Raw genomic sequence first — 27,194 nt, 5'->3', positions numbered from 1 at the left:
CCAGCATCCACTAGGACGTCAGAGAAATATCTATATAATATATCTATATATACATAATATATATGTCACTATCTCAGTAGGGGCCCCAAAAATGTGGGATTTTGAATTTTGGAAGGCGTGAGGGCAGTTACCTGCGAGTAATGTGTATCCAGAACAGCACTTCCCCGTTTGCACGGACAAGAAAGCAACTGACAACTGTGCACCACTGTAATGTCCTAAGTTGTAGAAAAGCCCAGATGTTATGGCCAACAACTAAGAACCTCAGTTTTACGCCATGTTAAATTGCAGTCTTTATTATAATTGTTCTGATTGCCAGAGTGCCTAGTGTTTAGAGTGTGCACCTGCATAGTCTATTTTTCCTATGTGGCACTAGAAGTCTCAGCATGGTAGCACCTCTTACTATGTTTAGAATTAGTGTGTACATTTCCAGCCCCTCTCCTTCCAATGACAGCACAATACTGACAGATGCGCCACAATCCTCACTGATACACAAAGGTGATTTTGCACATTATATTTTTACACCAATATATAGACACAAAGCACCAACATTTCATTGATTTTAAAGAAGAAGAATTTACTTACCGATAATTCTATTTCTCATAGTCCGTAGTGGATGCTGGGGACTCCGTAAGGACCATGGGGAATAGCGGCTCCGCAGGAGACTGGGCACATCTAAAGAAAGCTTTAGGACTAACTGGTGTGCACTGGCTCCTCCCCCTATGACCCTCCTCCAAGCCTCAGTTAGGATACTGTGCCCGGACGAGCGTACACAATAAGGAAGGATTTTGAATCCCGGGTAAGACTCATACCAGCCACACCAATCACACCGTATAACCTGTGATCTGAACCCAGTTAACAGTATGATAACAGAGGAGCCTCTGAAAGATGGCTCACAACAATAATAACCCGATTTTTGTAACAATAACTATGTACAAGTATTGCAGACAATCCGCACTTGGGATGGGCGCCCAGCATCCACTACGGACTATGAGAAATAGAATTATCGGTAAGTAAATTCTTATTTTCTCTAACGTCCTAAGTGGATGCTGGGGACTCCGTAAGGACCATGGGGATTATACCAAAGCTCCCAAACGGGCGGGAGAGTGCGGATGACTCTGCAGCACCAAATGAGAGAACTCCAGGTCCTCCTCAGCCAGGATATAAATTTTGTAGAATTTTACAAACGTATTTGCTCCTGACCAAGTAGCTGCTCGGCAAAGTTGTAAAGCCGAGACCCCTCGGGTAGCCGCCCAAGATGAGCCCACCTTCATTGTGGAGTGGGCATCTACAGATTTTTGGTTGTGGCAGGCCTGCCACAGAATGTGCAAGCTGAATTGTACTACAAATCCAACGAGCAATAGTCTGCTTAGAAGCAGGAGCACCCAGCTTGTTGGGTGCACACAGGATAAACAGCGAGTCAGATTTCCTGACTCCAGCCGTCCTGGAAACATATATTTTCAGGGCACTGACAACGTCCAGCAACTTGGAGGCCTCCAAGTCCCTAGTAGCCGCAGGCACCACCAATAGGTTGGTTCAGGTGAGACGCTGAAACCACCTTGGGGAGAAACTGAGGACGAGTCCTCAATTCCGCCCTGTCCGAATGGAACATCAGATAAGGGCTTTTTCAGGATAAAGCCGCCAATTCTGACACGCGCCTGGCCCAGGCCAGGGCCAACAGCATGACCACTTTCCATGTGAGATATTTTTAACTCCACAGATTTAAGTGGTTCAAACCAATGTGACTTTTGGAACCCAAAACTACATTGAGATCCCAAAGTGCCACTGGAGGCACAAAAGGAGGCTGTATATGCAGTACCCCTTTTACAAACGTCTGAACTTCAGGGACTGAAGCTAGTTCTTTTTGGAAGAAATTTGACAGGGCCGCAAATTTGAACCTTAATGGACCCCAATTTCAGGCCCATAGACACTCCTGTTTGCAGGAAATGTAGGAATCGACCCAGTTGAATTTCCTCCGTCGGGCCTTACTGGCCTCGCACCACGCAACATATTTTCGCCAATTGCGGTGATCATGTTTTTGCGGTTACATCCTTCCTGGCTTTGATCAGGATAGGGATGACTTCATCCGGAAAGCCTTTTTTCCTTCAGGATCCGGCGTTCAACCGCCATGCCGTCAAACGCAGCCGCGGTAAGTCTTGGAACAGACAGGGTCCTTGCTGGAGCAGGTCCCTTCTTAGAGGTAGAGGCCACGGATCCTCCGTGAGCATCTCTTGAAGTTCCGGTTACCAAGTCCTTCTTGACCAATCCGGAGCCACGAATATAGTGCTTTCTCCTCTCCATCTTATCAATCTCAGTACCTTGGGTATGAGAGGCAGAGGAGGGAACACATACACTGACTGGTACACCCACGGTGTTACGAGAGCATCTACAACTATTGCCTGAGGGTTTCTTGACCTGGCGCAATACCTGTCGAGTTTTTTAATCATGTGGACGACTTCTGGGTGAAGTCCCCACTCTCCCGGGTGGAGGTCGTGCTGAGGAAGTCTGCTTCCCAGTTGTCCACTCCCGGAATGAATACTGTTGACAGTGCTATCACATGATTTTCCGCCCAGCGAAGAATCCCTGCAGCTTCTGCCATTGCCCTCCTGCTTCTTGTGCCACCCTGTCTGTTTACGTGGGTGACTGCCATGATGTTGTCCGACTGGAACAACACCGGCTGACCTTGAAGCAGAGGTCTTGCTAAGCTTAGAGCATTGTAATTGGCCCTTAGCTTAGGATATTTATGTGAAGTGATGTATCCAGGCTTGACCCTAAGCCCTGGATATTCCTTCCCTGTGTGACTGCTCCCCAGCCTCGCAGGCTGGCATCCGTGGTCACCAGGACCCAGTCCTGAATGCCGAATCTGCGGCCCTCTAGAAGATGAGCACTCTGCAACCACCACATGATGGATACCCTTGTCCTTGGTGACAGGGTTATCCGCTGATGCATCTGAAAATGCGACCCGGACCAATTGTCCAGTAGGTTCCACTTGAAAGTTCTTGCGTGGAATCTAACGAATGGGATTGCTTCGTAGGAAGCCACCATTTTTACCCAGAACCCTTGTGCATTGATGCACTGAGACTTGGTTCGGTTTTAGGAGGTTCCTGACTAGCTCGGATAACTCCCTGGTTTTCTCTTCCGGGAGAAACACCTTTTTTCTGGACTGTGTCCAGGAACATTCCTAGGAAACAGAAGACAAGTCGTCGGAACCAGCTGCGATTTTGGAATATTGAGAATCCAATCGTGCTGCCGCAACACTACCTGAGATAGTGCTACACCGACTTCCAACTGTTCCCTGGATCTTACCCTTATCAGGGAATCGTCCAAGTAAGGGATAACTAAAATTCCCTTCCTTCGAAGGGATATCATTTCGGCCATTACCTTGGTAAAGACCCGGGGTGCCGTGGACCATCCCTACGGCAGCGTCTGAACTGATAGTGACAGTTCTGTACCATAACCTGAGGTACCCTTGGTGAGAAGGGTAAACTTTGACATGAAGGTAAGCATCCTTGATGTCCCAAGACATCATGTCCCTTCTTCCAGGTTCGCAATCACTGCTCTGAGTGACTCAATCTTGAATTTGAACCTCTGTATGTAAGTGTTCAAAGATTTTAGATTTATAATCGGTTTCACCGGGCCGTCTGGCTTCGGTACCACAATAGTGTGGAATAATACCCCGTTCCCTGTTGCAGGAGGGGTACCTTGATTATCACCTGCTGGGTGAATGGCTTCCAAAACTGCCTCCCTGTCAGAGGGAGACGTCGGTAAAGCCGACTTTTGGAAACGGCGAGGGGGAGACGTCTCGAATTTCAATATGTACCCTTGAGATATTACCTGAAGGATCCAGGGGTCTACTTGCGAGTGAGCGCACTGCGCACTGAAATTCATTGAGAACGGGCCCCCACCGTGCCTGAGTTTGTAAGGCCCTAGCGTCATACTGAGGGCTTTTGCAGAGGCGGGAAAGGATTTCTGTTCCTGAGAGCTGGGTAATCTCTTCAGCCTTTTTCCTCTCCCTCTGTCACGAGCAGAAAAGAGGAACCTTTTGTCCGCTTGCCAACAAAGGACTGCGCCTGATAATACGGCGTCTTATTTTGAGAGGCGACCTGGGGTACAAACGTGGATTTCCCAGTTGTTGCCGTGGCCACCAGGTCTAAAAGACCGACCCCAAATGTCCCCTTTTAAAGGCAATACTTCCAAATGCCGTTTGGAATCCGCATCACCTGACCATTTTACTGGTAGAAATGGACAACGCACTTATACTTGATGCCAGTCGGCAAATATTCCGCTGTGCATCACGCATATATAGAAATGCATCTTTTAAATGCTCTATAGGCAATAATATACTATCCTTATCTAGGATATCAATATTTCCAGTCAGGGAATCCGACCATGCCAACCCAGCACTGCACCTCCAGGCTGAGGCGATTGCTGGTCGCAGTATAACACCAGTATGTGTGTGAATACATTTTTGGATACCCTCCTGCTTTCTATCAGCAGTATCCTTAAGGGCGGCCATCTCATGAGAAGGTAGAGCCCTTGTTCTTACAAGCGTGTGAGAGCCTTATCCCCCCTAGGGGGTGTTTCCCAACGCACCCTAACCTCTGGCGGGAAAGGGTATACAGCTTTTATCAATTGTTATCGGGGGGAAACCCACGTATCATCACACACCTCATTTTATTTTTCAGATTCAGGAAAACTACAGGTAGTTTTTCCCTCACCGAACATAATACCCCTTTTTGGTGGTACTCGTATTATCAGAAATGTATAAAACATTTTCCATTGTCTCAATCATGTAACGTGTGGCCCTACTGGAAATCACGGTTGTCTCTTCACCGTCGACACAGGAGTCGGTATCCGTGTCGGCGTCTGTATCTGCCATCTGAGGTAACGGGCGCTTTAGAGCACCTGACGGCCTATGAAACGTCTGGACAGGCACAAGCTGAATAGCCGGCTGTCTCATGTCAACCACTGTTTTTTTTTTTTTTTTATACAGAGCTGACACTGTCACGTAATTTTCAACAGTACATCCACTCAGGTGTCGACCCCCTAGGTGGTGATATCACTGTTACAGACACTCTGCTCCGTCTCCACATCATTTTTCTCCTCATACATGTCGACACAAACGTACCGACACACAGCACACACACAGGGAATGCTCTGATAGAGGACAGGACCCCACAAGCCCTTTGGGGAGACAGAGGGAGAGTATGCCAGCAAACACCAGAGCGCTATATATATATATATATATACAGGGATAACCTTATATAAGTGTTTTTCCCCTTATAGCTGCTGTATGTTTTAATACTGCGCCTAATTAGTGCCCCCCTCTCTTTTTTTTAACCCTTTCTGTAGTGCAGGGAAGAGCCAGGGAGCTTCCCTCCAACTGAGCTGTGAGGGAAAATGGCGCCAGTGTGCTGAGGAGATAGGCTCCGCCCCCTTTTCGGCGGCCTTATCACCCGTTTTTCTGTATATTCTGGCAGGGGTTAAATGCATCCATATAGCCCAGGAGCTATATGTGATGCATTTTTTTGCCATGTAAGGTATTTTTATCGTGTTTTATTGCGTCTCAGGGCGCCCCCCCCCCAGCGCCCTGCACCCTCAGTGACCGGAGTATGAAGTGTGCTGGTAGCAATGGCGCACAGCTGCAGTGCTGTGCGCTACCTTATTGAAGACAGGAACGTCTTCTGCCGCCGATTTTTCCGGACCTCTTCGCTCTTCTGGCTCTGTAAGGGGGCCGGCGGCGCGGCTCCGGGACCCATCCAGGCTGAACCTGTGATCGTCCCTCTGGAGCTAATGTCCAGTAGCCAAGAAGCCCAATCCACTCTGCACGCAGGTGAGTTCGCTTCTTCTCCCCTTAGCCCCTCGATGCAGTGAGCCTGTTGCCAGCAGGTCTCACTGAAAATAACAAACCTAAACTAAAACTTTCACTAAGAAGCTCAGGAGAGCCCCTAGTGTGCACCCTTCTCGTCGGGCACAGAAATCTAACTGAGGCTTGGAGGAGGGTCATAGGGGGAGGAGCCAGTGGACACCAGTTAGTCCTAAAGCTTTCTTTAGATGTGCCCAGTCTCCTGCGGAGCCGCTATTCCCCATGGTCCTTACGGAGTCCCCAGCATCCACTTAGGACGTTAGAGAAAGGTATGTAACCTAGCACCCCTACGTGTGAGCTGCTCCAAATATCAATATAAAAAGACTCTCACAAAAGCTGAAACACTTGAAGTGAATAAAAATGTTTAGTGTAAATACAGTATATTCATAAAAAATAAATTCAATAATAAAAAGGTGTAGTGTCACTCATACAGCTCATCCAAGGTGTAGATGCAGCGGCGAAAGACAAGCCTGCAGATTTGTATAGCTATGTTTAGGAACAGGTAGTGCTGAAGACCTTAGTATTGGATTCACATTCCATATCTCTGCCTAAGATGCTTTCCCCGTCTTGTTCCATAGATAGCTGCAGAAGTCTTGGCTGCCTGTGTAAAGTTTTCTGAGTGTGCGTTCCGTTCAAATATGGATGTCGGCATCAGGCAGCAGCATGACCGCACTCACTTGTATGTGTCCCACTCCACCAAGGCACAGAGAGTTCACACTTGAGATGGGCGGGTGTGGTATGACTGACCGATGGTCTCCTGACCGCCGGTCGGCATACGGACGCCGGGATCCCGGCAGCATACCGGGAGAGGCGAGTGCAGCAAGCCCCTTGTAAGCTCGCTGCGGTCGCCATGGGTTCTATTCCCACTCTATGGGTGTCGTGGACATCCGCGAGTGGAAATAGTCCCTGTTGGTCGGCATGCCGACTGTCGGGATAGTGAGGGGGCGGGATTTTGGGGGAGGTCATGTGACAGTCTGTCTGCTGACCGCCGGTCACATGAATACCACCCAAGATGGGCTATACAAGTGATACTATAAGATTTTATAAATGTTTACTTTATATTTTCTATTCGCTGCAAATGCTTCCACTTTGTAAGTGCATTGATTATTTTAACCCTTATGGCACTGTTAGGTTAGTCTTCAAATTACCAGCACATGTGGTGACTTGAGGGGAACCAGGCCACATTCTTTAGAAGCAGCATTAACGAAACAATTACAAATGACAAAGGAGCTCCATTGCCTCAAAACGTTGTGTCAGCCCACAAACATGGCTGCCTTTCCTCTGGGTAGCAGTAAGGTGCACTTCAAAGAGAGAAAAACTTAAAGTTTACTAAAAATATCTGCACTGTCCCTTGGATAGACACGCTTCTTGGAAGGCTACCTTGGTAGGCCTGAACTTTGTTAGTCTTTTTTATTGTATTTATCATTTGTGGCTTGTGTGAGGACTCAAGGAGGGACAGGAACAAAATCCATTAGTTTAGTTTCTGCTGTAACTGCCTGCTCAGGTACAGAAATACTGGCATGTGCATTAAGAGAAGACTTAAACATAAAACCTTAGCATTGAAGCAAAAAGTCAGCAAAAAATGTGGTTAGTTAGCAAGTGGTCAAAGATACTATTGTGCACTGTAGAGTTAATACACTGTAAAACCATAAACATGTCCCAGGCTTTCAGGGATAAATTCTGATGCACTGGCAGCTGCCTGCTCACCTGTGTCATCTTATCCACAGACACTGGAATGCCGTCAATAGTCAGAGGAGGCAGGTCAGAGTTGATATCCTGTTGGACAGGCGCATGCTCCGCCAGTGCAGTTTCAAGGTCTTCCAGGATCATACTCTTATACTTGCGAACCTAAGGGAGAGAGTGGGTGGTAAACAGATGAGAGCAGCTCCCAGGCTCCTGGTCCTTAGTACCATGACAGTCCCAGGGCTCAAAGGCACCTCTGGTAGAACAGACACCAGCTAATAATACACATTCTTCTGTGTCTCCGAAGACTGAATAAGCAGGAAATAATGATGAAACTTTAAGCAATACCATTTAAGTGCAAGTTGTAAGATCGGAACAGATGAATGACAGAATAATGAAGCAGGTTAAGCATTTAAAATTATTCCTAAGTCTTACTTTAAGCTAATTTCAACATAACGAATATTACAAACTAGATATTACAGACAATTCACACTATTTTTAATCACTACTACTTGGCAAGGTCTTTCCGTATATATTTAGAGTGACGTGATATCACTGGTGTGATTGTCACTTTACCTGGGGGATGAGTGTAGCTGCATACAGAAATCAGACTGTAAAAGCTGCATCTCGAGCATGGTAACCATACCTGCTCTAATTTTCTCCAACGCACCATCCCTATCAGCATTTTATATTGAAAACAGCATTACCTTCAATCAAAAACAGATGAACATGGATTTACAGTGAGAACACATTATTTGGAGCTTTGTGTCCAAGCATTTAACACTAATGAACCTATTTATCAAGCTCCTTTAATCACGTGGAAACCACTGGTTCTGCAAGATTTCAACCATTTACTAAAGCTTAACGCTGAAAATATTGCCGATACCTCCAGCTACTACATGATTCCGCGTTCTTTGACTCTGCATACAAAGGGCTACAATGTAGCAGCCACAGCTTTCTTCCCAATACAAGTTCTGTTGCTATGTATACAGACCCATTCACACACAATACACAAGTGTCATATCAAATGAATCAGCACAGTCTACTCATGTGTCCTAATCGCATCATGTTGTGACTAAAGCTGCCCATACACCAAGAGATCAATGTGGCTGGATGGAACAAAAATCTGGTAATGGATAGTAACAAATGACATCCATTACCAGATTGGAAGATAAATCTTTAGGTGTATGGGCAGCTTTAGATGTATTTTCACACAAAAAAAAAAAAAAAAAGGCCAATGCAGATTTGCACGGGACCTGGCGGCTCAGTCACACCAGGCACATAGGAGGACGCTTCTGTATAAGCAACTGAGACATATGATAGCTGAGAACAAAATGGTCTACTCACCACATTCTCCAGAGGTGCTGCCCCAAATACTTTAAAAACTGGGTTGGGTTTGGAAGGGGAGATGCACAGGACGATGGCTTGCTGACCCACTCTGGTGGTATACTCATCCAAAGTCGCTCGCAGCTTTCTAGAGACATAAGCAAAGGACAAGTACAATAGCATATTACTACTACATAAAGCAAATAATGCTGCTGATCAGTTCTCCTTTGATGTTTCCTCATCAGTCATATGCTGTCTCCATTCTCTTTGCGGATGCACTAATACCGGTCCATATACTCCCTTCTACGTCATGTATTTCAATGTACATTTGTAAGGTGCCCATCAGAGAATCCTGACTAACTCACTGCAAATATGCTGAAAACACACTAATCATATAATGAATATATAAAATGTTTACATACGCTACACGCACAAGACAGAGGGATTGCCATAGGCAATAATATTCCAAATGGCTACTCTAATTTTTGCTCTGGACTAAATATGGTTTGCACACGATAAACAGACATACAAGAACATAGCCTAAACGGATTGTGCAGCCTTTTGCAGAAGTACAGGCCATCTGCAAGACTGATGAAGTATAGCAGTTTGGCCACTTTGGCGTTAAACTATTTTATATAGCATCACTAGTCATGACACATCTCCACAAGCTATAGTAAAGAGTTAATCAAACTTTTAAGGTCCATACACACTGGGCGTTATTGCCCAGCGTGTATGCACAGCGATGATGGCTGACATAGCTTGGCTGAAAATCGCTCAGTGCATATACACTGGGCTATTTTCCCCCCTGCCCAGCGATGTCAGCGGGGGTGAGCGGCTTTCCATAGCAGGACGCTATGTAAAGACGTCCACCCGCCGTTCATCTGCTTGTAATACTAGCAGATGAACGGCGGCCGCTGGCGTTGAAGCGGGGGCGCACATGATCGCTCATCGCTGGGGCATACACACTGGGCGGTTTTGAGCTGAAAGAAGCTCAACACACCAAATGTGAGCGGCTTTCAAGCTCAAAATTGCCCAGTGTGCATGGGCCTTAAGACAGATGATCCAAACATATACGTAAACCGTGTTCATTCTAGCACCCAGCACTTGTCACAACCCGTGCAGTTAATCTTTCCCATCTGGGGTGTTGCTCTCTGCTATGGTGCTAATAGCACACTGTGGTCTGTTTTGCAGTGCTGAGATACAGATCAGTGTGCGCTAGAAGCACCAGAGCAGAAAGCGACACCCCAGGTATGAGAACTGCACTGGTTGTGACAGATACAGGGTGCTAGAATGAACACTATATAAATGAGCAAATGGACCTGTACACATACTGACAAGTGTTCCCTTCACCTTGCATTCATTTCAATATTGCCTACAAAAGCATCAATGCCGGACAGAGTAATATGGGAGTGTTCATTATGTCCATAACACATTATGCACATGGAGGCTTGTAGAACACTCTTGAAATGCTGCTAATAGCATACAATATTTAGTCTATGACTGATGTTTTTCAACAACAGTTTGTACAAGCCCATTGTTGATGTCAGAAAGCATTTCCAACACAGTGATCATTTTCACAGTGATAAAGTACCAGCCGGTCAGTTCCTAACTGCCATGTCACAGGGTTCAGTATGATTTACTGGCAACGGTGGCTGGGATGCCGACTGTCAATATACCGACATAGGCATCCCTGCCGGCAACGGGGCGAACACAAAGCGTCCCCTTGCAGGCTCGCTGCACTTGCCACAGGTTCTATTTCCACTCTATGGACGAGTGGGAATAGTCCTGTAGTGCCGGTATACCGGCTGGCGGCATTGCCAGCTGTCGGTATTCTGGCACTTGTATCCTAACTGCCAGGATCCCGACATCTGGAGCTGATTGGTTGGTACTTTATCACTGTGTGCAATTTATCACTCTCCAAGGCTTGATAAATCTGGGTCTAAGGTTGTAGTTTTCAGTGAAATTATAGTGTGCTTGTAATTTATCTTTTTATATTGTCATTTTATGGGGAATAGTAAAGAAAATATGGTGTCTGATGCCAACACAGCTGATATAAATATACAAATCTTAGCCCTGCCATATAAACCCAGAATATTCTTATGTTTTCATGATATGTATAGTGTGCAGTTTTATGTACCTTGGCAGTCCTGCCACATACAAAGCAATAATGCGAGTCATTACTATGACCTGCTGCACAGTGGTGTTGCCAGTGTGTGTACATGCCCTCTATACTGCAAGACCTACGCAGTTGTGTAGTAGGTATACCATATTTTGCATGGAAATGGTTTATTAGACTTTGTGAGGAAGCACTCACCTAAGTAGCCGCGTTTGCTGTCTTTTGCGTATGGATGGGTTAGACTCAAAGATGTGAGGTCTCTTACGTTTCTTTCCTGTTGCCACGGCAGCAGCAGCCGCCATCCCCACAGGGCCTACAAAAAAAGATCACATAAAATGTTACTAACTACTTGCTGGAATAACTCACACTTACAAGAATCACCTAAATGAAGTACTCAACAACACCTCTAGTTAGTTCATTTGTAAAGGAGGTTAATGGGGGAATTTGATCGGATGTGAATGAGGCGGATTAGCCGTTGCAGCGGTGTTTCAATGCTAGCAACAGCAGCCCAATCGCCCGGTTGGGCGAATGCCAGATTTGCCTAAAAGTGCTCGCTATATGCCTATAGGGCACCAAGCACTTTTAAGCGGGATCCCTGCCACTGTAAAGTGTGGCAATGTTGCGCAAATTTGCCAGGCGAATCAGACGGAACTTAATTGAATTCCCTGTAAATGCATTAAGAATGCAGTTTGGGGAAAGGCAAGATGTGGTTCTCTAACAAGCCAAATTTAGAAGAAAGGGACCATAGACACAGATATATAAGTATTCCCCAAATGAGAATGGTAGCACTCACCAGACTAAATTTGTAACAAGCAAAAATTATAATTTTTTGATAACAAAACTATTTATCAAGGTATCATAATCATCTCTGCATCAGTGTTAAGGGTCACCAAGGAAATAATAAAGGAATCCATGGCTCCTGATTACGTTATTTTTTCATTGGTGACCCCTAACACTGATGCAGAGATGTATACTTGGCTGATTAAGCCTGGCTGATTGATCCAGGGTGTAGGACTCGAAGGGAGGAGGCTCAAAGGGAGCAGATATATAATTTTAATATCAAAGCCTGGACTTAGCATGGACTTAAACTGGATGAAAAACTGAAAGAAAACCTCAAACAACAACAGATGAACTACTTATCAATATCAACTGCATATGCAAATTTATCACCCTCCAACTTTCACTCTGTGAACACTATGCAACCCATTTGCAGAAAAGAACATATGTAAGATCTGGTTTCCATCCATAATCAGGATCACAAAGATCTTCTTTGGGACAATTGTGAGTTCATCTTCTCATCTACAAACATTTAAAAAATCTAATAGAATTACCATTGCTTCTTAACCCTCTCACAATCCTTTCATTTCTTACAGCCCAAATACATTTCTGCACCCACTTTATCTACGCTTTTGACTCATTTCATACTAAATCTACACCCATTGAGCCTACACTGCTTTTCTCACCTGCATTTCTGCAATTCTTCTGTTCTGATTCCCTTACAGTCTCCACTCCTACTTCCACTTTCCCTCAACCTATTTACCTACTTAACACTATGTCAAGGCTTTCTTATACTCCCCACATCAGTGTCTACCTAATAATGTATCTTTATCCTTCCACCCTAGTCTCCTACACCTCCTCCTCTGTCTCCCCTCCATCCCTCTGTTTCCTTCCCCCTCCTTTCCTGTTACCCCACTTTCATTTACCTCTGCCCCATGGTCCTGCTACCCCACAACTCAGCCCTGCTCCCTCTCTCCCTGCCCTGTCACCTCCCCATACTCCCATCCACATCACACTGACTTCCCTCCCTGCCCACCTCCTGCAGTTTCCCCTCCTAGCTCAGGCACCCGTACCATCACTATTCTCTCATCATCCCTGCCCTCAAAGTTAATCTCACCTCATCGCTACAGCAACCCTGATAATCTCATTCACATCTCTCCCACAAACTCATACCCCCTATCCTGTGCCCTCTGGAATGCCAGATCTGTTTGTAACAAACTTGTACCCACTCATGACCTTTTCATTTCCAACTCCCTACACCTACTAGCCATTACTGAAACTTGGATTACGCCCTCTGACACTACTTCTCCTGCTGCTCTCTCTGCTGGGGGCCTCACATTCACACACACACCCCGACCTGGGCGTCGCCATGGGGGTGGTGATGGGGTCCTTTTACCTTCTAGTTACTCCTACCAACTCATACCACCAGAACCATCCCTTACATTCTCTACATTTGAGGTCCATGCCATACGCCTCTTCCAACCAGTCCATCTTAGAGTAGCTGTCATTTACCGCCCCCCCTGGCACTGCTTCCAAATTCATCGACAACTTTGCTTCCTGGCTTCCTCACTTCCTCTCTTCTGACATTCCCTCCATTATCCTAGGTGATTTCAACATCCCTATTGACATCCCCACACAATCCCCTGCCTCTAAACTCCTTAACCTCACCTCTTCACTTGATCTCTCCCAGTGGACCTCCTCACCCTCCCATGTTAATGGGAGCTCACTGGATCTGGTCTTCACTCACCGCTGTGATATTCTGATTTTTCCAACTCCCCATTTCCCCTCTCTGACCACCACCTGCTCGGTATCCGGACTCCAGGTCGACAACAAAAAGGTCGACACACCTTAGGTCGACACCAATTGGTCGACACCTTAGGTCGACGCAGACAAAATGTTGACATGGACAAAAGGTCGACAGGAACAAGGTCGACATGGAAAAAGGTCGACATGAGTTTTTCATAATTTTTTTCTTTCTTGGAACCTTTTCATACTTAACGATCCACGTGGACTACGATTGGAACGGTAATCTGTGCCGAGCGAAGCAGAGCGGAGCGAAGGCACCATGCGAGGGGACGCGGTGCACTAATTGGGGTTCCCGGTCACTCTACGAAGAAAACGACACCAAAAAAACATTAAAAACTAATGTCGACCTTTTCCATGTCGACCTTTTGTCCATGTCGACCTAAGGTGTGTCGACCTTTTTGTTGTCGACCTGGAGTCCCAGACCCCACCTGCTCTCCTTTAACCTATCTCTCTCGACTTCCCCATCTCTACCTCCTAAGGCTACCATCACTAAGCGTAACATTGAAGCTATTGACACCACATTCCTTTCCTCCCTGTTTGATTCACTTCTCTCTCCTATTCTCTCTCTCTCATGCCCTGAAAAAGCCCCTTCCACATACAATGCATCCCTTACTTCTGTACTCGAATCTGTTGCTCCACCAACCACTATTCACCCTCGCAAATTAACACCTCAACCCTGGCACACCAAATGCACCAGATATCTGCAAAAATGCTCACGTACTGCTGAGCGACACTGGAGGAAATCACGCTCTAAGGCAGACTTCCTCCATTTCAAACTTATGCTCTCATCCTTCAGTGCTGCCCTTTCTCTTGCTAAAGAGTCATACTTCAAGAACCTCATCTCCTCCCAGTCTTCCAACCCCCAGCGCCTCTTTGCCACTCTCAACTCACTCCTCTGCCCACCTCCACCTCGTCTCCCTTCTTCACTCTCTGCTCTTGACTTTGCCACTTACTTCACATCCAAAATTGACTCCATACGTCAGGACATCACACCACACCAGACCATCAGTAACCAGCTTTCTCCCATCCCTTACCAACCCTCCCCATCCCTCGCACCTACTCGGACATCTTTCTCCCATGCATCTGGAGAGGAAGTCATGGCCCTCATTCGTTCCTGTCCCCTCACCACCTCCCCACTTGACCCTATCCCCTCCCGCCTCCTCCGCTACCTCTCTCCTTCTGCTTGTTCCCATCTTTCCCACCTTCTCAATCTATCCCTCTCATCAGGCACTGTCCCCTCTGCCTTCAAGCATGCACTCATCTCTCCTATTCTTAAAAAACCTACACTTGATCCAAACACTCTCTCCAACTACCGACCCATCTCTCTCCTCCCTTTTGCCTCCAAACTCCTTGAGCGTATTGTCTACAACCGCCTTACTTCCTTTCTTTCCTCACACTCACTACTTGACCCATTCCAGTCTGGCTTCCGTCCTCTCCACTCCACTGAAACTGCCCTTACAAAAGTATGCAATGACCTCCATGCTGCTAAATCTAAGGGACACTACTCTATACTTATCCTACTTGATCTCTCTGCTGCTTTTGACACTGTGGACTATCCTCTCCTACTGCAAATTCTTCACTCCATTGGTCTGCGTGACACTGCCCTCTCTTGGCTGTCCTCCTACCTTTCTGACCGTTCATTCTCTGTCTCCTCTCATGACTCCACCTCCCCCTCACTTCCACTAACTGTAGGGGTACCCCAAGGTTCTGTCCTTGGACCTCTTCTCTTCTCCCTCTATACGTCCTCACTAGGTAAGCTCATTAGTTCTTTTGGTTTCCAATATCATCTCTATGCTGATGACACCCAAATCTATCTTTCCTCTCCAGACCTCTCCTCACTCGTATCTCAAACTGTCTCTCTGCTACCTCTTCCTGGATGTCCCAGCGCTTTCTTAAACTTAACATGTCTAAGACAGAGCTGATCATCTTCCCTTCCTCACGCATAACCTCACCTCCTACAATCTCATTATCTATTGATGGTACTACTATCTCCTCTAGCCCCCAAGTGCGCTGTCTTGGAGTAATCCTGGACTCCTCCCTCTCCTTCAAACCACACATTCAGCACCTCTCACAAACCTGCCATTTTCATCTAAAAAATATTTCCAGGATCAGACCCTTTCTGACCCAGGATGCTACTAAGACTCTTATCCACTCACTGGTCATCTCCAGACTGGACTACTGTAATCTGCTCCTGACTGGCATTCCTGACAAATACCTCTCTCCACTCCAATCTATCCTCAATGCTAAAAGGGGTATAGAAATTCCCAGTTCTGCGCCTCTGAATGAGCCAAGCCAGCACAGAGGACACAAGCTCCAGATTACAAGCAATAAATAACGAATGTTATAGAGACATTTGGAGGTTCCTAAAACGTTGGCTATTTAAGATTCTGGGATCACCTGTCCATATTAGGATATATATTAATTTTAATATCTTGCAGAAATGAGTCATGAGGCATGAAACGCGTTGAACCGTGTGACCGGAAGTACGACATTGCCGCGGCTGGAAGTGCTCCGCACCTGCAATTCGGCCGTGCATACAGTGAAGCAGGAGCTTGGAAACCAGCCACGGGAGCCAGAAGTCACCATTACAGCAAGGTAGAGACAGGGAAAGCTAGCTTATAACTACCTGCTGAGGACACCCCAGAAGGCATATATATGGAATCCAAACATACTGTTTAGAAAAATAAGAATTTACTTACCGATAATTCTATTTCTCATAGTCCGTAGTGGATGCTGGGGACTCCGTCAGGACCATGGGGAATAGCGGCTCCGCAGGAGACAGGGCACATCTAAAGAAAGCTTTTAGGATCACATGGTGTGTACTGGCTCCTCCCCCTATGACCCTCCTCCAAGCCTCAGTTAGGTACTGTGCCCGGACGAGCGTACACAATAAGGAAGGATCTTGAATCCCGGGTAAGACTCATACCAGCCACACCAATCACACTGTACAACTTGTGATCTGAACCCAGTTAACAGTATGATAACAAACGAAGTAGCCTCTGAAAAGATGGCTCACAACAATAATAATAACCCGATTTTTGTAACAATAACTATGTACAAGTATTGCAGACAATCCGCACTTGGGATGGGCGCCCAGCATCCACTACGGACTATGAGAAATAGAATTATCGGTAAGTAAATTCTTATTTTCTCTAACGTCCTAGTGGATGCTGGGGACTCCGTCAGGACCATGGGGATTATACCAAAGCTCCCAAACGGGCGGGAGAGTGCGGATGACTCTGCAGCACCGAATGAGAGAACTCCAGGTCCTCCTTAGCCAGAGTATCAAATTTGTAAAATTTTACAAACGTGTTCTCCCCTGACCACGTAGCTGCTCGGCAAAGTTGTAATGCCGAGACCCCTCGGGCAGCCGCCCAAGATGAGCCCACCTTCCTTGTGGAGTGGGCCTTTACAGATTTAGGCTGTGGCAGGCCTGCCACAGAATGTGCAAGTTGGATTGTGCTACAGATCCAACGCGCAATCGTCTGCTTAGACGCAGGAGCACCCATCTTGTTGGGTGCATACAATATAAACAACGAGTCAGATTTTCTGACTCCAGCTGTCCTTGAAATATATATTTTTAATGCTCTGACAACGTCCAGTAACTTGGAGTCCTCCAAGTCGCTAGTAGCCGCAGGCACCACAATAGGCTGGTTCAAGTGAAAAGCCGAAACCACCTTAGGGAGAAAATGAGGACGTGTCCGCAGTTCTGCCCTGTCCGAATGGAAAATCAGATATGGGCTTTTGTACGATAAAGCCGACAACTCTGAAACTCTCCTGGCTGAAGCCAGGGCCAGTAGCATGGTTACTTTCCATGTAAGATACTTCAAATCTACAGATTTGAGAGGCTCAAACCAATGAGATTTGAGAAAATCCAAAACTACGTTTAGATCCCACGGTGCCACTGGGGGCACAATCGGGGGCTGTATATGTAGTACACCCTTGACAAAAGTTTGTACTTCAGGCACTGAAGCCAATTCCTTCTGGAAGAAGATTGATAAGGCCGAAATTTGAACTTTAATAGACCCCAATTTGAGGCCCATAGACAATCCTGCCTGCAGGAAATGTAAGAATCGACCCAATTGAAATTCTTCCGTTGGGGCCTTCTTGGCTTCACACCACGCAACATATTTTCTCCAAATGCGGTGATAATGTTGTGCGGTCACTTCCTTCCTAGCCTTAATCAAGGTAGGAATAACTTCCTCTGGAATGCCCTTTTCTTTTAGAATCCGGCGTTCAACCGCCATGCCGTCAAACGCAGTCGCGGTAAGTCTTGGAACATACAAGGTCCCTGCTGAAGCAGATCCCTTCTTAGAGGTAGAGGCCACGGATCCTCCGTGAGCATCTCTTGAAGTTCCGGATACCAAGTTCTTCTTAGCCAATCCGGAGCCACTAGTATTGTTCTTACTCCCCTTTTCCGAATAATTCTCAGTACCTTTGGTATGAGAGGCAGAGGAGGAAACACATACACTGACTGGTACACCCATGGTGTTACCAGAGCGTCCACAGCTATTGCCTGAGGGTCTCTTGACCTGGCGCAATATCTGTCCAGTTTTTTGTTGAGGCGAGACGCCATCATATCCACCTTTGGTTTTTCCCAACGGTTCACAATCATGTGGAAAACTTCCGGATGAAGTCCCCACTCTCCCGGGTGAAGGTCGTGTCTGCTGAGGAAGTCTGCTTCCCAGTTGTCCACTCCCGGGATGAACACTGCTGACAGTGCTATGACATGATTTTCCGCCCAGCGAAGAATCCTTTGCAGCTTCTGTCATTGCTCTTCTGCTTCTCGTGCCGCCTTGTCTGTTTACGTGGGCGACTGCCGTGATGTTGTCCGACTGGATCAACACCGGCTGACCCTGAAGCAGCGGTTTTGCCAAGCTTAGAGCATTGTATATCGCTCTTAGCTCCAGTATATTTATGTGAAGAGACGTCTCCAGGTCTGACCATACACCCTGGAAGTTTCTTCCCTGTGTGACTGCTCCCCAGCCCCGTAGGCTGGCATCCGTAGTCACCAGGACCCAGTCCTGTATGCCGAACCTGCGGCCCTCTAACAGATGGGCACTCTGCAACCACCACAGGAGAGACAACCTTGTTCTTGGTGACAGTGTTATCCGCTGATGCATGTGCAGATGCGATCCGGACCATTTGTCCAGCAGATCCCACTGAAATGTTCGTGCATGGAATCTGCCGAATGGAATTGCTTCGTAAGAAGCCACCATCTTTCCCAGGACTCTTGTGCATTGATGTACTGACACAGTTCCTGGTTTTAGGAGGTTCCTGACCAGTTCGGATAACTCCCTTGCTTTCTCCTCCGGGAGAAACACCTTTTTCTGAACCGTGTCCAGAATCATTCCCAGGAACAGCAGACGTGTTGTCGGGGTCAATTGAGATTTTGGAAGATTCAGAATCCACCCGTGTTGCTGAAGCACTACTTGGGTTAGTGCTACACCGACTTCCAGCTGTTCTCTGGACTTTGCCCTTATCAGGAGATCGTCCAAGTAAGGGATAATTAATACGCCTTTTCTTCGTAGAAGAACCATCATTTCGGTCATTACCTTGGTAAAGACCCGAGGGGCCGTGGACTAACCAAACGGCAGCGTTTGAAACTGATAATGACAGTCTTGTATCACGAACCTGAGATACCCTTGGTGTGAGGGGTAAATTGGGACATGCAGATAAGCATCTTTTATGTCCAGGGACACCATGAAGTCCCCTTCTTCCAGATTCGCTATCACTGCTCTGAGTGACTCCATCTTGAACTTGAATTTCTGTATGTACAGGTTCAAGGATTTCAGATTTAGAATAGGTCTTACCGAACCGTCCGGCTTCGGTACCACAAATAGTGTGGAATAATACCCCTTTCCCTGTTGTAGGAGGGGTACCTTGACTATCACCTGCTGAGAATACAGCTTGTGAATGGCTTCCAATACCGTCGTCCTTTCTGAGGGAGACGTTGGTAAAGCAGACTTTAGGAACCGGCGAGGGGGAGACCTTTCGAACTCCAACATGTAACCCTGAGATACTATCTGCAGGATCCACGGGTCCACCTGTGAGCGAGCCCACTGATTGCTGAAAATCTTTAGTCGACCCCCCACCGCTCCTGAGTCCGCTTGTAAAGCCCCAGCGTCATGCTGATGGCTTTGTAGAACCCGGGGCGGGCTTCTGGTCCTGGGCAGGGGCTGCTTGCTGCCCTCTCTTACCCTTTCCTCTGCCTCGCGGCAGATAAGACTGTCCTTTTGCTCGCTTGTTTTTATAGGAGCGAAAGGACTGCGGCTGAAAAGACGGTGTCTTTTTCTGTTGGGAGGGGGTCTGAGGTAAAAAAGTGGATTTGCCGGCAGTTGCCGTGGCCACCAGATCCGATAGACCGACCCCAAATAATTCCTCTCCTTTATATGGCAATACTTCCATATGCCTTTTGGAATCCGCATTACCTGACCACTGTCGCGTCCATAAACTTCTTCTGGCAGATATGGACATCGCACTTACTCTTGATGCTAGAGTACAAATATCCCTCTGAGCATCTCGCATATAAAGAAACGCATCCTTTAATTGCTCTAGAGTCAATAAAATACTGTCCCTATCCAGGGTATCAATATTTTCAGTCAGGGAATCCAACCACACTACCCCAGCACTGCACATCCAGGCTGAGGCTATTGCCGGTCGCAGTATAACACCAGTATGAGTGTATATACTTTTCAGGGTAGTTTCCAGCCTCCTATCCGCTGGATCCTTGAGGGCGGCCGTATCAGGAGACGGCAACGCCACTTGCTTTGATAAACGTGTGAGCGCCTTATCCACCCTAGGGGGTGTTTCCCAGCGCGTCCTAACCTCTGGTGGGAAAGGGTATAATGCCAATAACTTCTTAGAAATTAGCAGTTTTCTATCTGGGTTAACCCACGCTTCATCACACACGTCATTCAATTCCTCTGATTCTGGAAAAGCTACAGGTAGTTCTTTCACCCCCCACATAATACCCCTTTTTGAGGTACCAGCAGTATCAGAGATCTGCAAAGCCTCCTTCATTGCCGTGATCATATAACGTGTGGCCCTGTTGGAAAATACGTTTGTTTCTTCACCGTCGACACTAGATTCATCTGTGTCGGTACCCGTGTCGACTGACTGAGGTAAGGGACGTTTTACAGCCCCTGACGGTGTCTGAGACACCTGAGCCGGTACTGACTGGTTTTCCGGCCGTCTCATTTCGTCTACTGACTTTTGTAATGTACTAACATTATCACGTAATTCCATAACTAAAGCCATCCATTCCGGTGTCGACTCCCTAGGGGGTGACATCACCATTACCGGCAATTGCTCTGCCTCCACACCAACATCGTCCTCATACATGTCGACACACACGTACCGACACACAGCAGCCACACAGGGAATGCTCTAATCGAAGACAGGACCCCCTTAGCCCTTTGGGGAGACAGAGGGAGAGTTTGCCAGCACACACCAAAAGCGCTATAAATGTATATAAACAACCCTAAAAGGTGTTGTTTTTGTTATAAGCGCTTTTAATATATAAATATCGCCAATTTATGCCCCCCTTCTCTTTGTTACCCTGTTTCTGTAGTGCAGTGCAGGGGAGAGTCCTGGGAGCCTTCCTCACAGCGGAGCTGAGCAGGAAAATGGCGCTGAGTGCTGAGGAGAATAAGCTCCGCCCCCTTTTCGGCGGGCTTTTCTCCCGGGTTTTGAGAAATCTGGCCTGGGTTAAATACATACATATAGCCTTAATGGCTATATGTGATGTATTCTTTGCCACTAAAGGTATTTAATATTGCTGCCCAGGGCGCCCCCAGCAGCGCCCTGCACCCTCCGTGACTGGTCAGTGAGAAGTGTGTAGCAACAATGGCGCACAGCTGACGTGCTGTGCGCTACCTTCATGAAGACTGAAGAGTCTTCTGCCGCCTGTTTCCGGACCTCCGATCTTCAGCATCTGTAAGGGGGGTCGGCGGCGCGGCTCCGGGACGAACCCCAGGATGACCTGTGTTCCGACTCCCTCTGAAGCTATGTCCAGTAGCCTAAGACTCCAATCCATCCTGCACGCAGGTGAGTTGAAAATCTCTCCCCTAAGTCCCTCGATGCAGTGAGCCTGTTGCCAGCAGGACTCACTGAGATTTAAAACCTAAAAAAACTTTTTCTAAGCAGCTCTTTAGGAGAGCCACCTAGATTGCACCCTGCTCGGACGGGCACAAAAACCTAACTGAGGCTTGGAGGAGGGTCATAGGGGGAGGAGCCAGTACACACCATGTGATCCTAAAAGCTTTCTTTAGATGTGCCCTGTCTCCTGCGGAGCCGCTATTCCCCATGGTCCTGACGGAGTCCCCAGCATCCACTAGGACGTTAGAGAAATAAAAATTCCGGACACTCATCTTATTAACTCAAAAAAGAGCTGTAAACATACTGGTATCTTCACCTTCCCCCTCCCCCTCATAGCGCTTTGATATAATCTTTATTGCTATCCTCAATGCTGCTGCCCGCTCATCTTCCTCAAACGCACTACGTCCACCTCTCCTCTCTTACTAGACCTTCACTGGCTCCCCTTCCCTTTCAGAATCCATTTCAAGCTTCTCACACTCGCTTACAAAGCCCTCACCCACTCCTCTCCCATCTACATCTCTGACCTTATCTCCCTTTACACTCCCACCCGTCCTCTTCGCTCTGCTAATGCACGCCGACTCTACTGCCTACGGATTACTTCCTCCCACTCCTACCTCCAAAATTTTTCACGTGCTGCACCATTTCTTTGGAATTCCCTACCTCTCCCTCTCAGACTCTCCACCTCTCTAGAAAACTTCAAACGGGCTCTCAAGACCCACTTCTTCACCAAACCCAGCCAAATCTCATCCTAACCCTCTGTTCTACGCTCTCTATGTACCCAATCTGTGTCACCCCTGTCTGTCTACCCCTCCCCTTTAGAATGTAAGCTCTCACGAGCAGGGCCCTCTTCCCTCATGTGCTTATCCTTTCTTACTTTAATAATCTTCAACTGCACCAAATCCATCAGTCTTCTGCCACCTGATACTTATTCCAGTGTCATCTGCTGATGTAACTATGTTTATTTACCCTGTACTTGTCCTATACTGTCATCAACTGTAAGTTGCTGTTTTCATGTTTGATTATTTGTTTATGTACTCTGTAATTGGGCGCTGCGGAACCCTTGTGGCGCCATATAAATAAAGGATAATAATAATAATAATAATAATAATAATAATAATAATAATAGATACCTCGAAAAGGTCCTAGATTGGGATCGAAATGTCTGTACTAATTGGACATGGTATGTTCTAAAAAAATAAAAAAAAATCTCATTTAAATGTTTGTTCTCAAATAAATTTGCTTTTTTTTTTTTTGTTACAAATTTAGTCTGGTGAGTGTTATCATTCTTATTTGGGGAATATTTATGCATATTACGGATCTTCCCAGTGTTTGGGTTAGATCTTGGTTGGGCACTCTCACCTCGTTGGGTGAGAGTGCTGTTTTAAAAGTGAAGATAAAATAAGGGTAAAACTTTTTTTTAAATTTGACTACAAAAAAAAAAAAAAAACAACAACAGCAACAGATTTTTCCTCTAGGGCAGTGGTTTCCAAACTTTTTTGAATCACGGCGCCCTAGAATATCAGAATTTTTTTCTCTGCACCCCTAGGCCAAAAATTTCTTATTGAGAAATTTAGAAATAAATATTACATTAAGTAGATCGCGTTTATATGTCATCCTTAGGGTCAGTTGTGTGGTGAGGGACAAGATTTGCTTCTGTTTGGCCACATATTTTATGACTGGCAGCCACCAGCACTGGTTTTGCCTATAATATTGACCATGAATAATTTGAATTGGTCCTGGACCACCAACCCAGGGCACCCCTGCAAGTGTCCCGAGGCACCCCAGGGAGTCACGGCACACTGTTTGGGAACCTCTGCTCTAGGGTGAAAAAAAACCCAGAATAGAATGCAGAGAACAAACCCTAAATTTCAGAGTATTACAGAGGCATATTTGTCTTTTCAGAGTCCATTTAGGAAGTACTAATTTTCTTTATCAATAGGGAATCAGATTAGCTAATTGGAACTGTAATGAAATGCCCTCAGGACTGCTATAGAGTCTTCTCTATTCACAAATGATCAATTACCATCTTGTGCATAACTTTCACAGATGTCTGTATAATTCTTGTCTTTTATACCCCTTTCAGATCTCCAATGCCGGATCCCACCTGGGAATTTTAAACAGGTCCTTCCCAGGTGGGATCCGGCATTGGAGCCTCTGCGCTGGCTTTCCGACCTGGAAATATGCCGGGTCGGTTGACATATCAGTGTGGGGTGGAGGCGGCGCTGGGAGATGAGCTCATCTCCGCACCGCCTCTCCCCATGTAGTAAATGGGTCTCATCTACCCGGGAATTTGTTTATGCTGCCACTAACCAGGGTTGAATTACCGGTTCAGGCGACCCGGGAATTCTCATGGGGCCCTTTCACATCGCACGCTAACCCGTGTCAACCCGGCAATATGTCGGGTCGATACCGGGTTATTGTTGGGATGTGAAAGGGGTATTATAAGACCATACTTAAGTTTGCATGTGGGGATTTGAAAAGAATTCCAGAGTTATTGCTACAGGTTAACAGTGAAGTATTTTGGTTCTTTTAGTATGCACAACACACTACCTGATCTGCCTATAGATATATCTGCAGATCCCTTGATGTGCAGATATATATCTGCAGATCCTGGTGTTTCCAAGTGGGAACCCCCTTCGATTCTGGTGTTCCCTATTGGGAACAATGTTTTCTATCTAAATGAATCTTGATATCAAACCATTTTTGGTTTGGTATCATATACGTAGCAACAATGTAATTTTAAAATATTTTCTTTATAGAGAAGTTTGAAATAAAAACTTGGGCAAAAATGGGTTAATACAATTTTTCTTATTCTTAAACATTAACTTATATAGTGCCAGCATAATCTTTTGCACTTTACAATGGGGATCAGAACAGTAAGAGAACAGAAATACAACAAAACTGGGTAATAACAGACAAAGAGGGAAGAGGGCCCTACTCGCAAGCTTACAATTTATAAAGCTATTAGTGCCTGAATACAAACAAACCGTATTATTTCATAGACACAGACGTCATACCTGCAGCTGCCAGATGGGCAGTTATCTCATCAGCTGCAGTGGAGTTGAGAATATCCGAGTCATCGTAAGAAGTATCCTCTGGAGATGATGGAGAATCTTCATCAGCACTTAGCATACTGTGGTCTGTGTATGTGGCAACATGGACTTGTTGTACTTGCTGAGCCACAGTGTGAGCAACTGTATGGGCTTCAATGGTAGTCAGGTTATCCGTTTGGGTAACAGTATGATCCTCCATTGTTAACTGTAAAAACAGATCATACAGTGTTTCTAGAATGATAAACATTTTAATACAGAAGTACAGATACATGTCATACAAAACACAATTGCCAGAAATGGTGACAATTTCATACAGATCATCATGAAATACACTCACAAGTATAAAAAAAAAAATAAGAATTTACTCACCGGTAATTCTATTTCTCGTAGTCCGTAGTGGATGCTGGGAACTCCGTAAGGACCATGGGAATAGACGGGCTCCGCAGGAGACTGGGCACTCTAAGAAAGAATTAGGACTACTGGTGTGCACTGGCTCCTCCCTCTATGCCCCTCCTCCAGACCTCAGTTAGGGAAACTGTGCCCGGAAGAGCTGACACAATAAGGAAAGGATTTTGGAATCCCGGGTAAGACTCATACCAGCCACACCAATCACACCGTACAACTCGTGATACTATACCCAGTTAACAGTATGAATAACAACTGAGCCTCACGAACAGATGGCTCATAACAATAACCCTTTAGTTATGCAATAACTATATACAAGTATTGCAGACAATCCGCACTTGGGATGGGCGCCCAGCATCCACTACGGACTACGAGAAATAGAATTACCGGTGAGTAAATTCTTATTTTCTCTGAAGTCCTAGTGGATGCTGGGAACTCCGTAAGGACCATGGGGATTATACCAAAGCTCCCAAACGGGCGGGAGAGTGCGGATGACTCTGCAGCACCGAATGAGCAAACTCAAGGTCCTCCTCAGCCAGGGTATCAAACTTGTAGAATTTTGCAAACGTGTTTGATCCCGACCAGGTAGTAGCTCGGCAAAGTTGTAAAGCCGAGACCCCTCGGGCAGCCGCCCAAGAAGAGCCAACCTTCCTCGTGGAATGGGCCTTTACTGATTAGGATGCGGCAGTCCAGCCGCAGAATGTGCAAGTTGAATCGTGGAGCAGATCCAGCGAGCAATAGTCTGCTTAGAAGCAGGAGCACCCAGCTTGTTGGGTGCATGCAGGATAAACAGCGAGTCAGTCTTTCTGACTCTAGCCGTCCTGGAAACATAGATTTTCAGGCCCCGGACTACGTCCAGCAACTTGGAGGCCTCCAAGTCCAGAGTAGCCGCAGGCACCACAATAGGTTGGACGCTGATACCACCTTAGGGAGGAATTGGGGACGCGTCCTCAATTCTGCTCTGTCCATATGGAAGATCAGATAGGGGCTTTTACAGGACAAAGCCGCCAATTCTGACACCCGCTTAGCCGAAGCCAAGGCCAAAAGCATGACCACTTTCCACGTGAGATATTTTAATTCCACGGTCTGAAGTGGCTCAAACAAAATGTGATTTTAGGAAATCCAACACAACGTTGAGATCCCAAGGTGCCACTGGGGGCACAAAAGGGGGCTGAATATGCAGCACTCAATTAACAAACGTCTGAACTTCAGGCAGTGAAGCCAGTTCTTTTTGAAAGAAAATAGACAGGGCCGAAATCTGGACTTTAATGGAACCCGATTTTAAGCCCATAGTCACTCCTGACTGTAGGAAGTGCAGAAATCGACCCAGCTGAAATTCTTCTGTGGGGGCCTTCATAGCCTCACACCAAGCAACATATTTTCGCCATATGCGGTGATAATGCTTTGCTGTCACATCTTTCCTAGCTTTTATCAGCGTAGGAATGACTTCAACCGGAATGCCCTTTTCCATCAGGATCCGGCGTTCAACTGCCATGCCATCAAACGCAGCCGCGGTAAGTCTTGGAACAGACAGGGCCCCTGCTGTAGCAGGTCCTGTCTGAGAGGCAGGGGCCAAGGGTCCTCTGAGATCATTTCTTGCAGTTCCGGGTACCAAGTCCTTCTTGGCCAATCCGGAACGATGAGTATAGTTCTTACTCCTCTCTTTCTTATTATCCTCAGCACCTTTGGTATGAGAGGAAGAGGAGGGAACACATAAACTGACTGGTACACCCACGGTGTCACTAGAGCGTCCACAGCTATCGCCTGAGGGTCCCTTGACCTGGCGCAATATCTTTTTAGCTTTTTGTTTAGGCGGGACGCCATCATGTCCACCTGTGGCCTTTCCCAACGGTTTACAATCAGTTGGAAGACTTCTGGATGAAGTCCCCACTCTCCCGGGTGGAGGTCGTGCCTGCTGAGGAAGTCTGCTTCCCAGTTGTCCACTCCCGGAATGAACACTGCTGACAGTGCTATCACGTGATTTTCCGCCCATCGGAGAATCCTTGTGGCTTCTGCCATCGCCATCCTGCTTCTTGTGCCGCCCTGTCGGTTTACATGGGCGACC

General features: G+C 46.6%; 1 protein-coding gene across 6 annotated transcripts in view; it reads right to left on the bottom strand.

The window, feature by feature from the left end:
* The window catches only part of NRF1 (nuclear respiratory factor 1), a 242,709-nt gene that overhangs the window by 155,704 nt on the left and 59,811 nt on the right, over positions 1-27,194 (bottom strand). For 5 of the 6 annotated variants that reach the window (XM_063926730.1, XM_063926729.1, XM_063926733.1 and 2 more), the window contains exons 2-5: positions 24,689-24,929; positions 11,187-11,301; positions 8,894-9,020; positions 7,571-7,711 (exon numbers count right to left, since the gene is read on the bottom strand). In XM_063926730.1, the coding sequence (XP_063782800.1) occupies positions 7,571-7,711; positions 8,894-9,020; positions 11,187-11,301; positions 24,689-24,923 (618 nt within the window). In that variant the 5' untranslated portion in view covers positions 24,924-24,929. Of the gene's footprint in view, positions 1-7,570; positions 7,712-8,893; positions 9,021-11,186; positions 11,302-22,801; positions 22,853-24,688; positions 24,930-27,194 lie in introns of those variants that run through there. The other variant, XM_063926734.1, reaches the window with a different exon arrangement.

Source organism: Pseudophryne corroboree, chromosome 6, assembly GCF_028390025.1.
Source record: "Pseudophryne corroboree isolate aPseCor3 chromosome 6, aPseCor3.hap2, whole genome shotgun sequence".
Taxonomy (NCBI): Eukaryota; Metazoa; Chordata; class Amphibia; order Anura; family Myobatrachidae; genus Pseudophryne; species Pseudophryne corroboree.
This window is presented reverse-complemented; position numbering and strand designations above follow the sequence as displayed.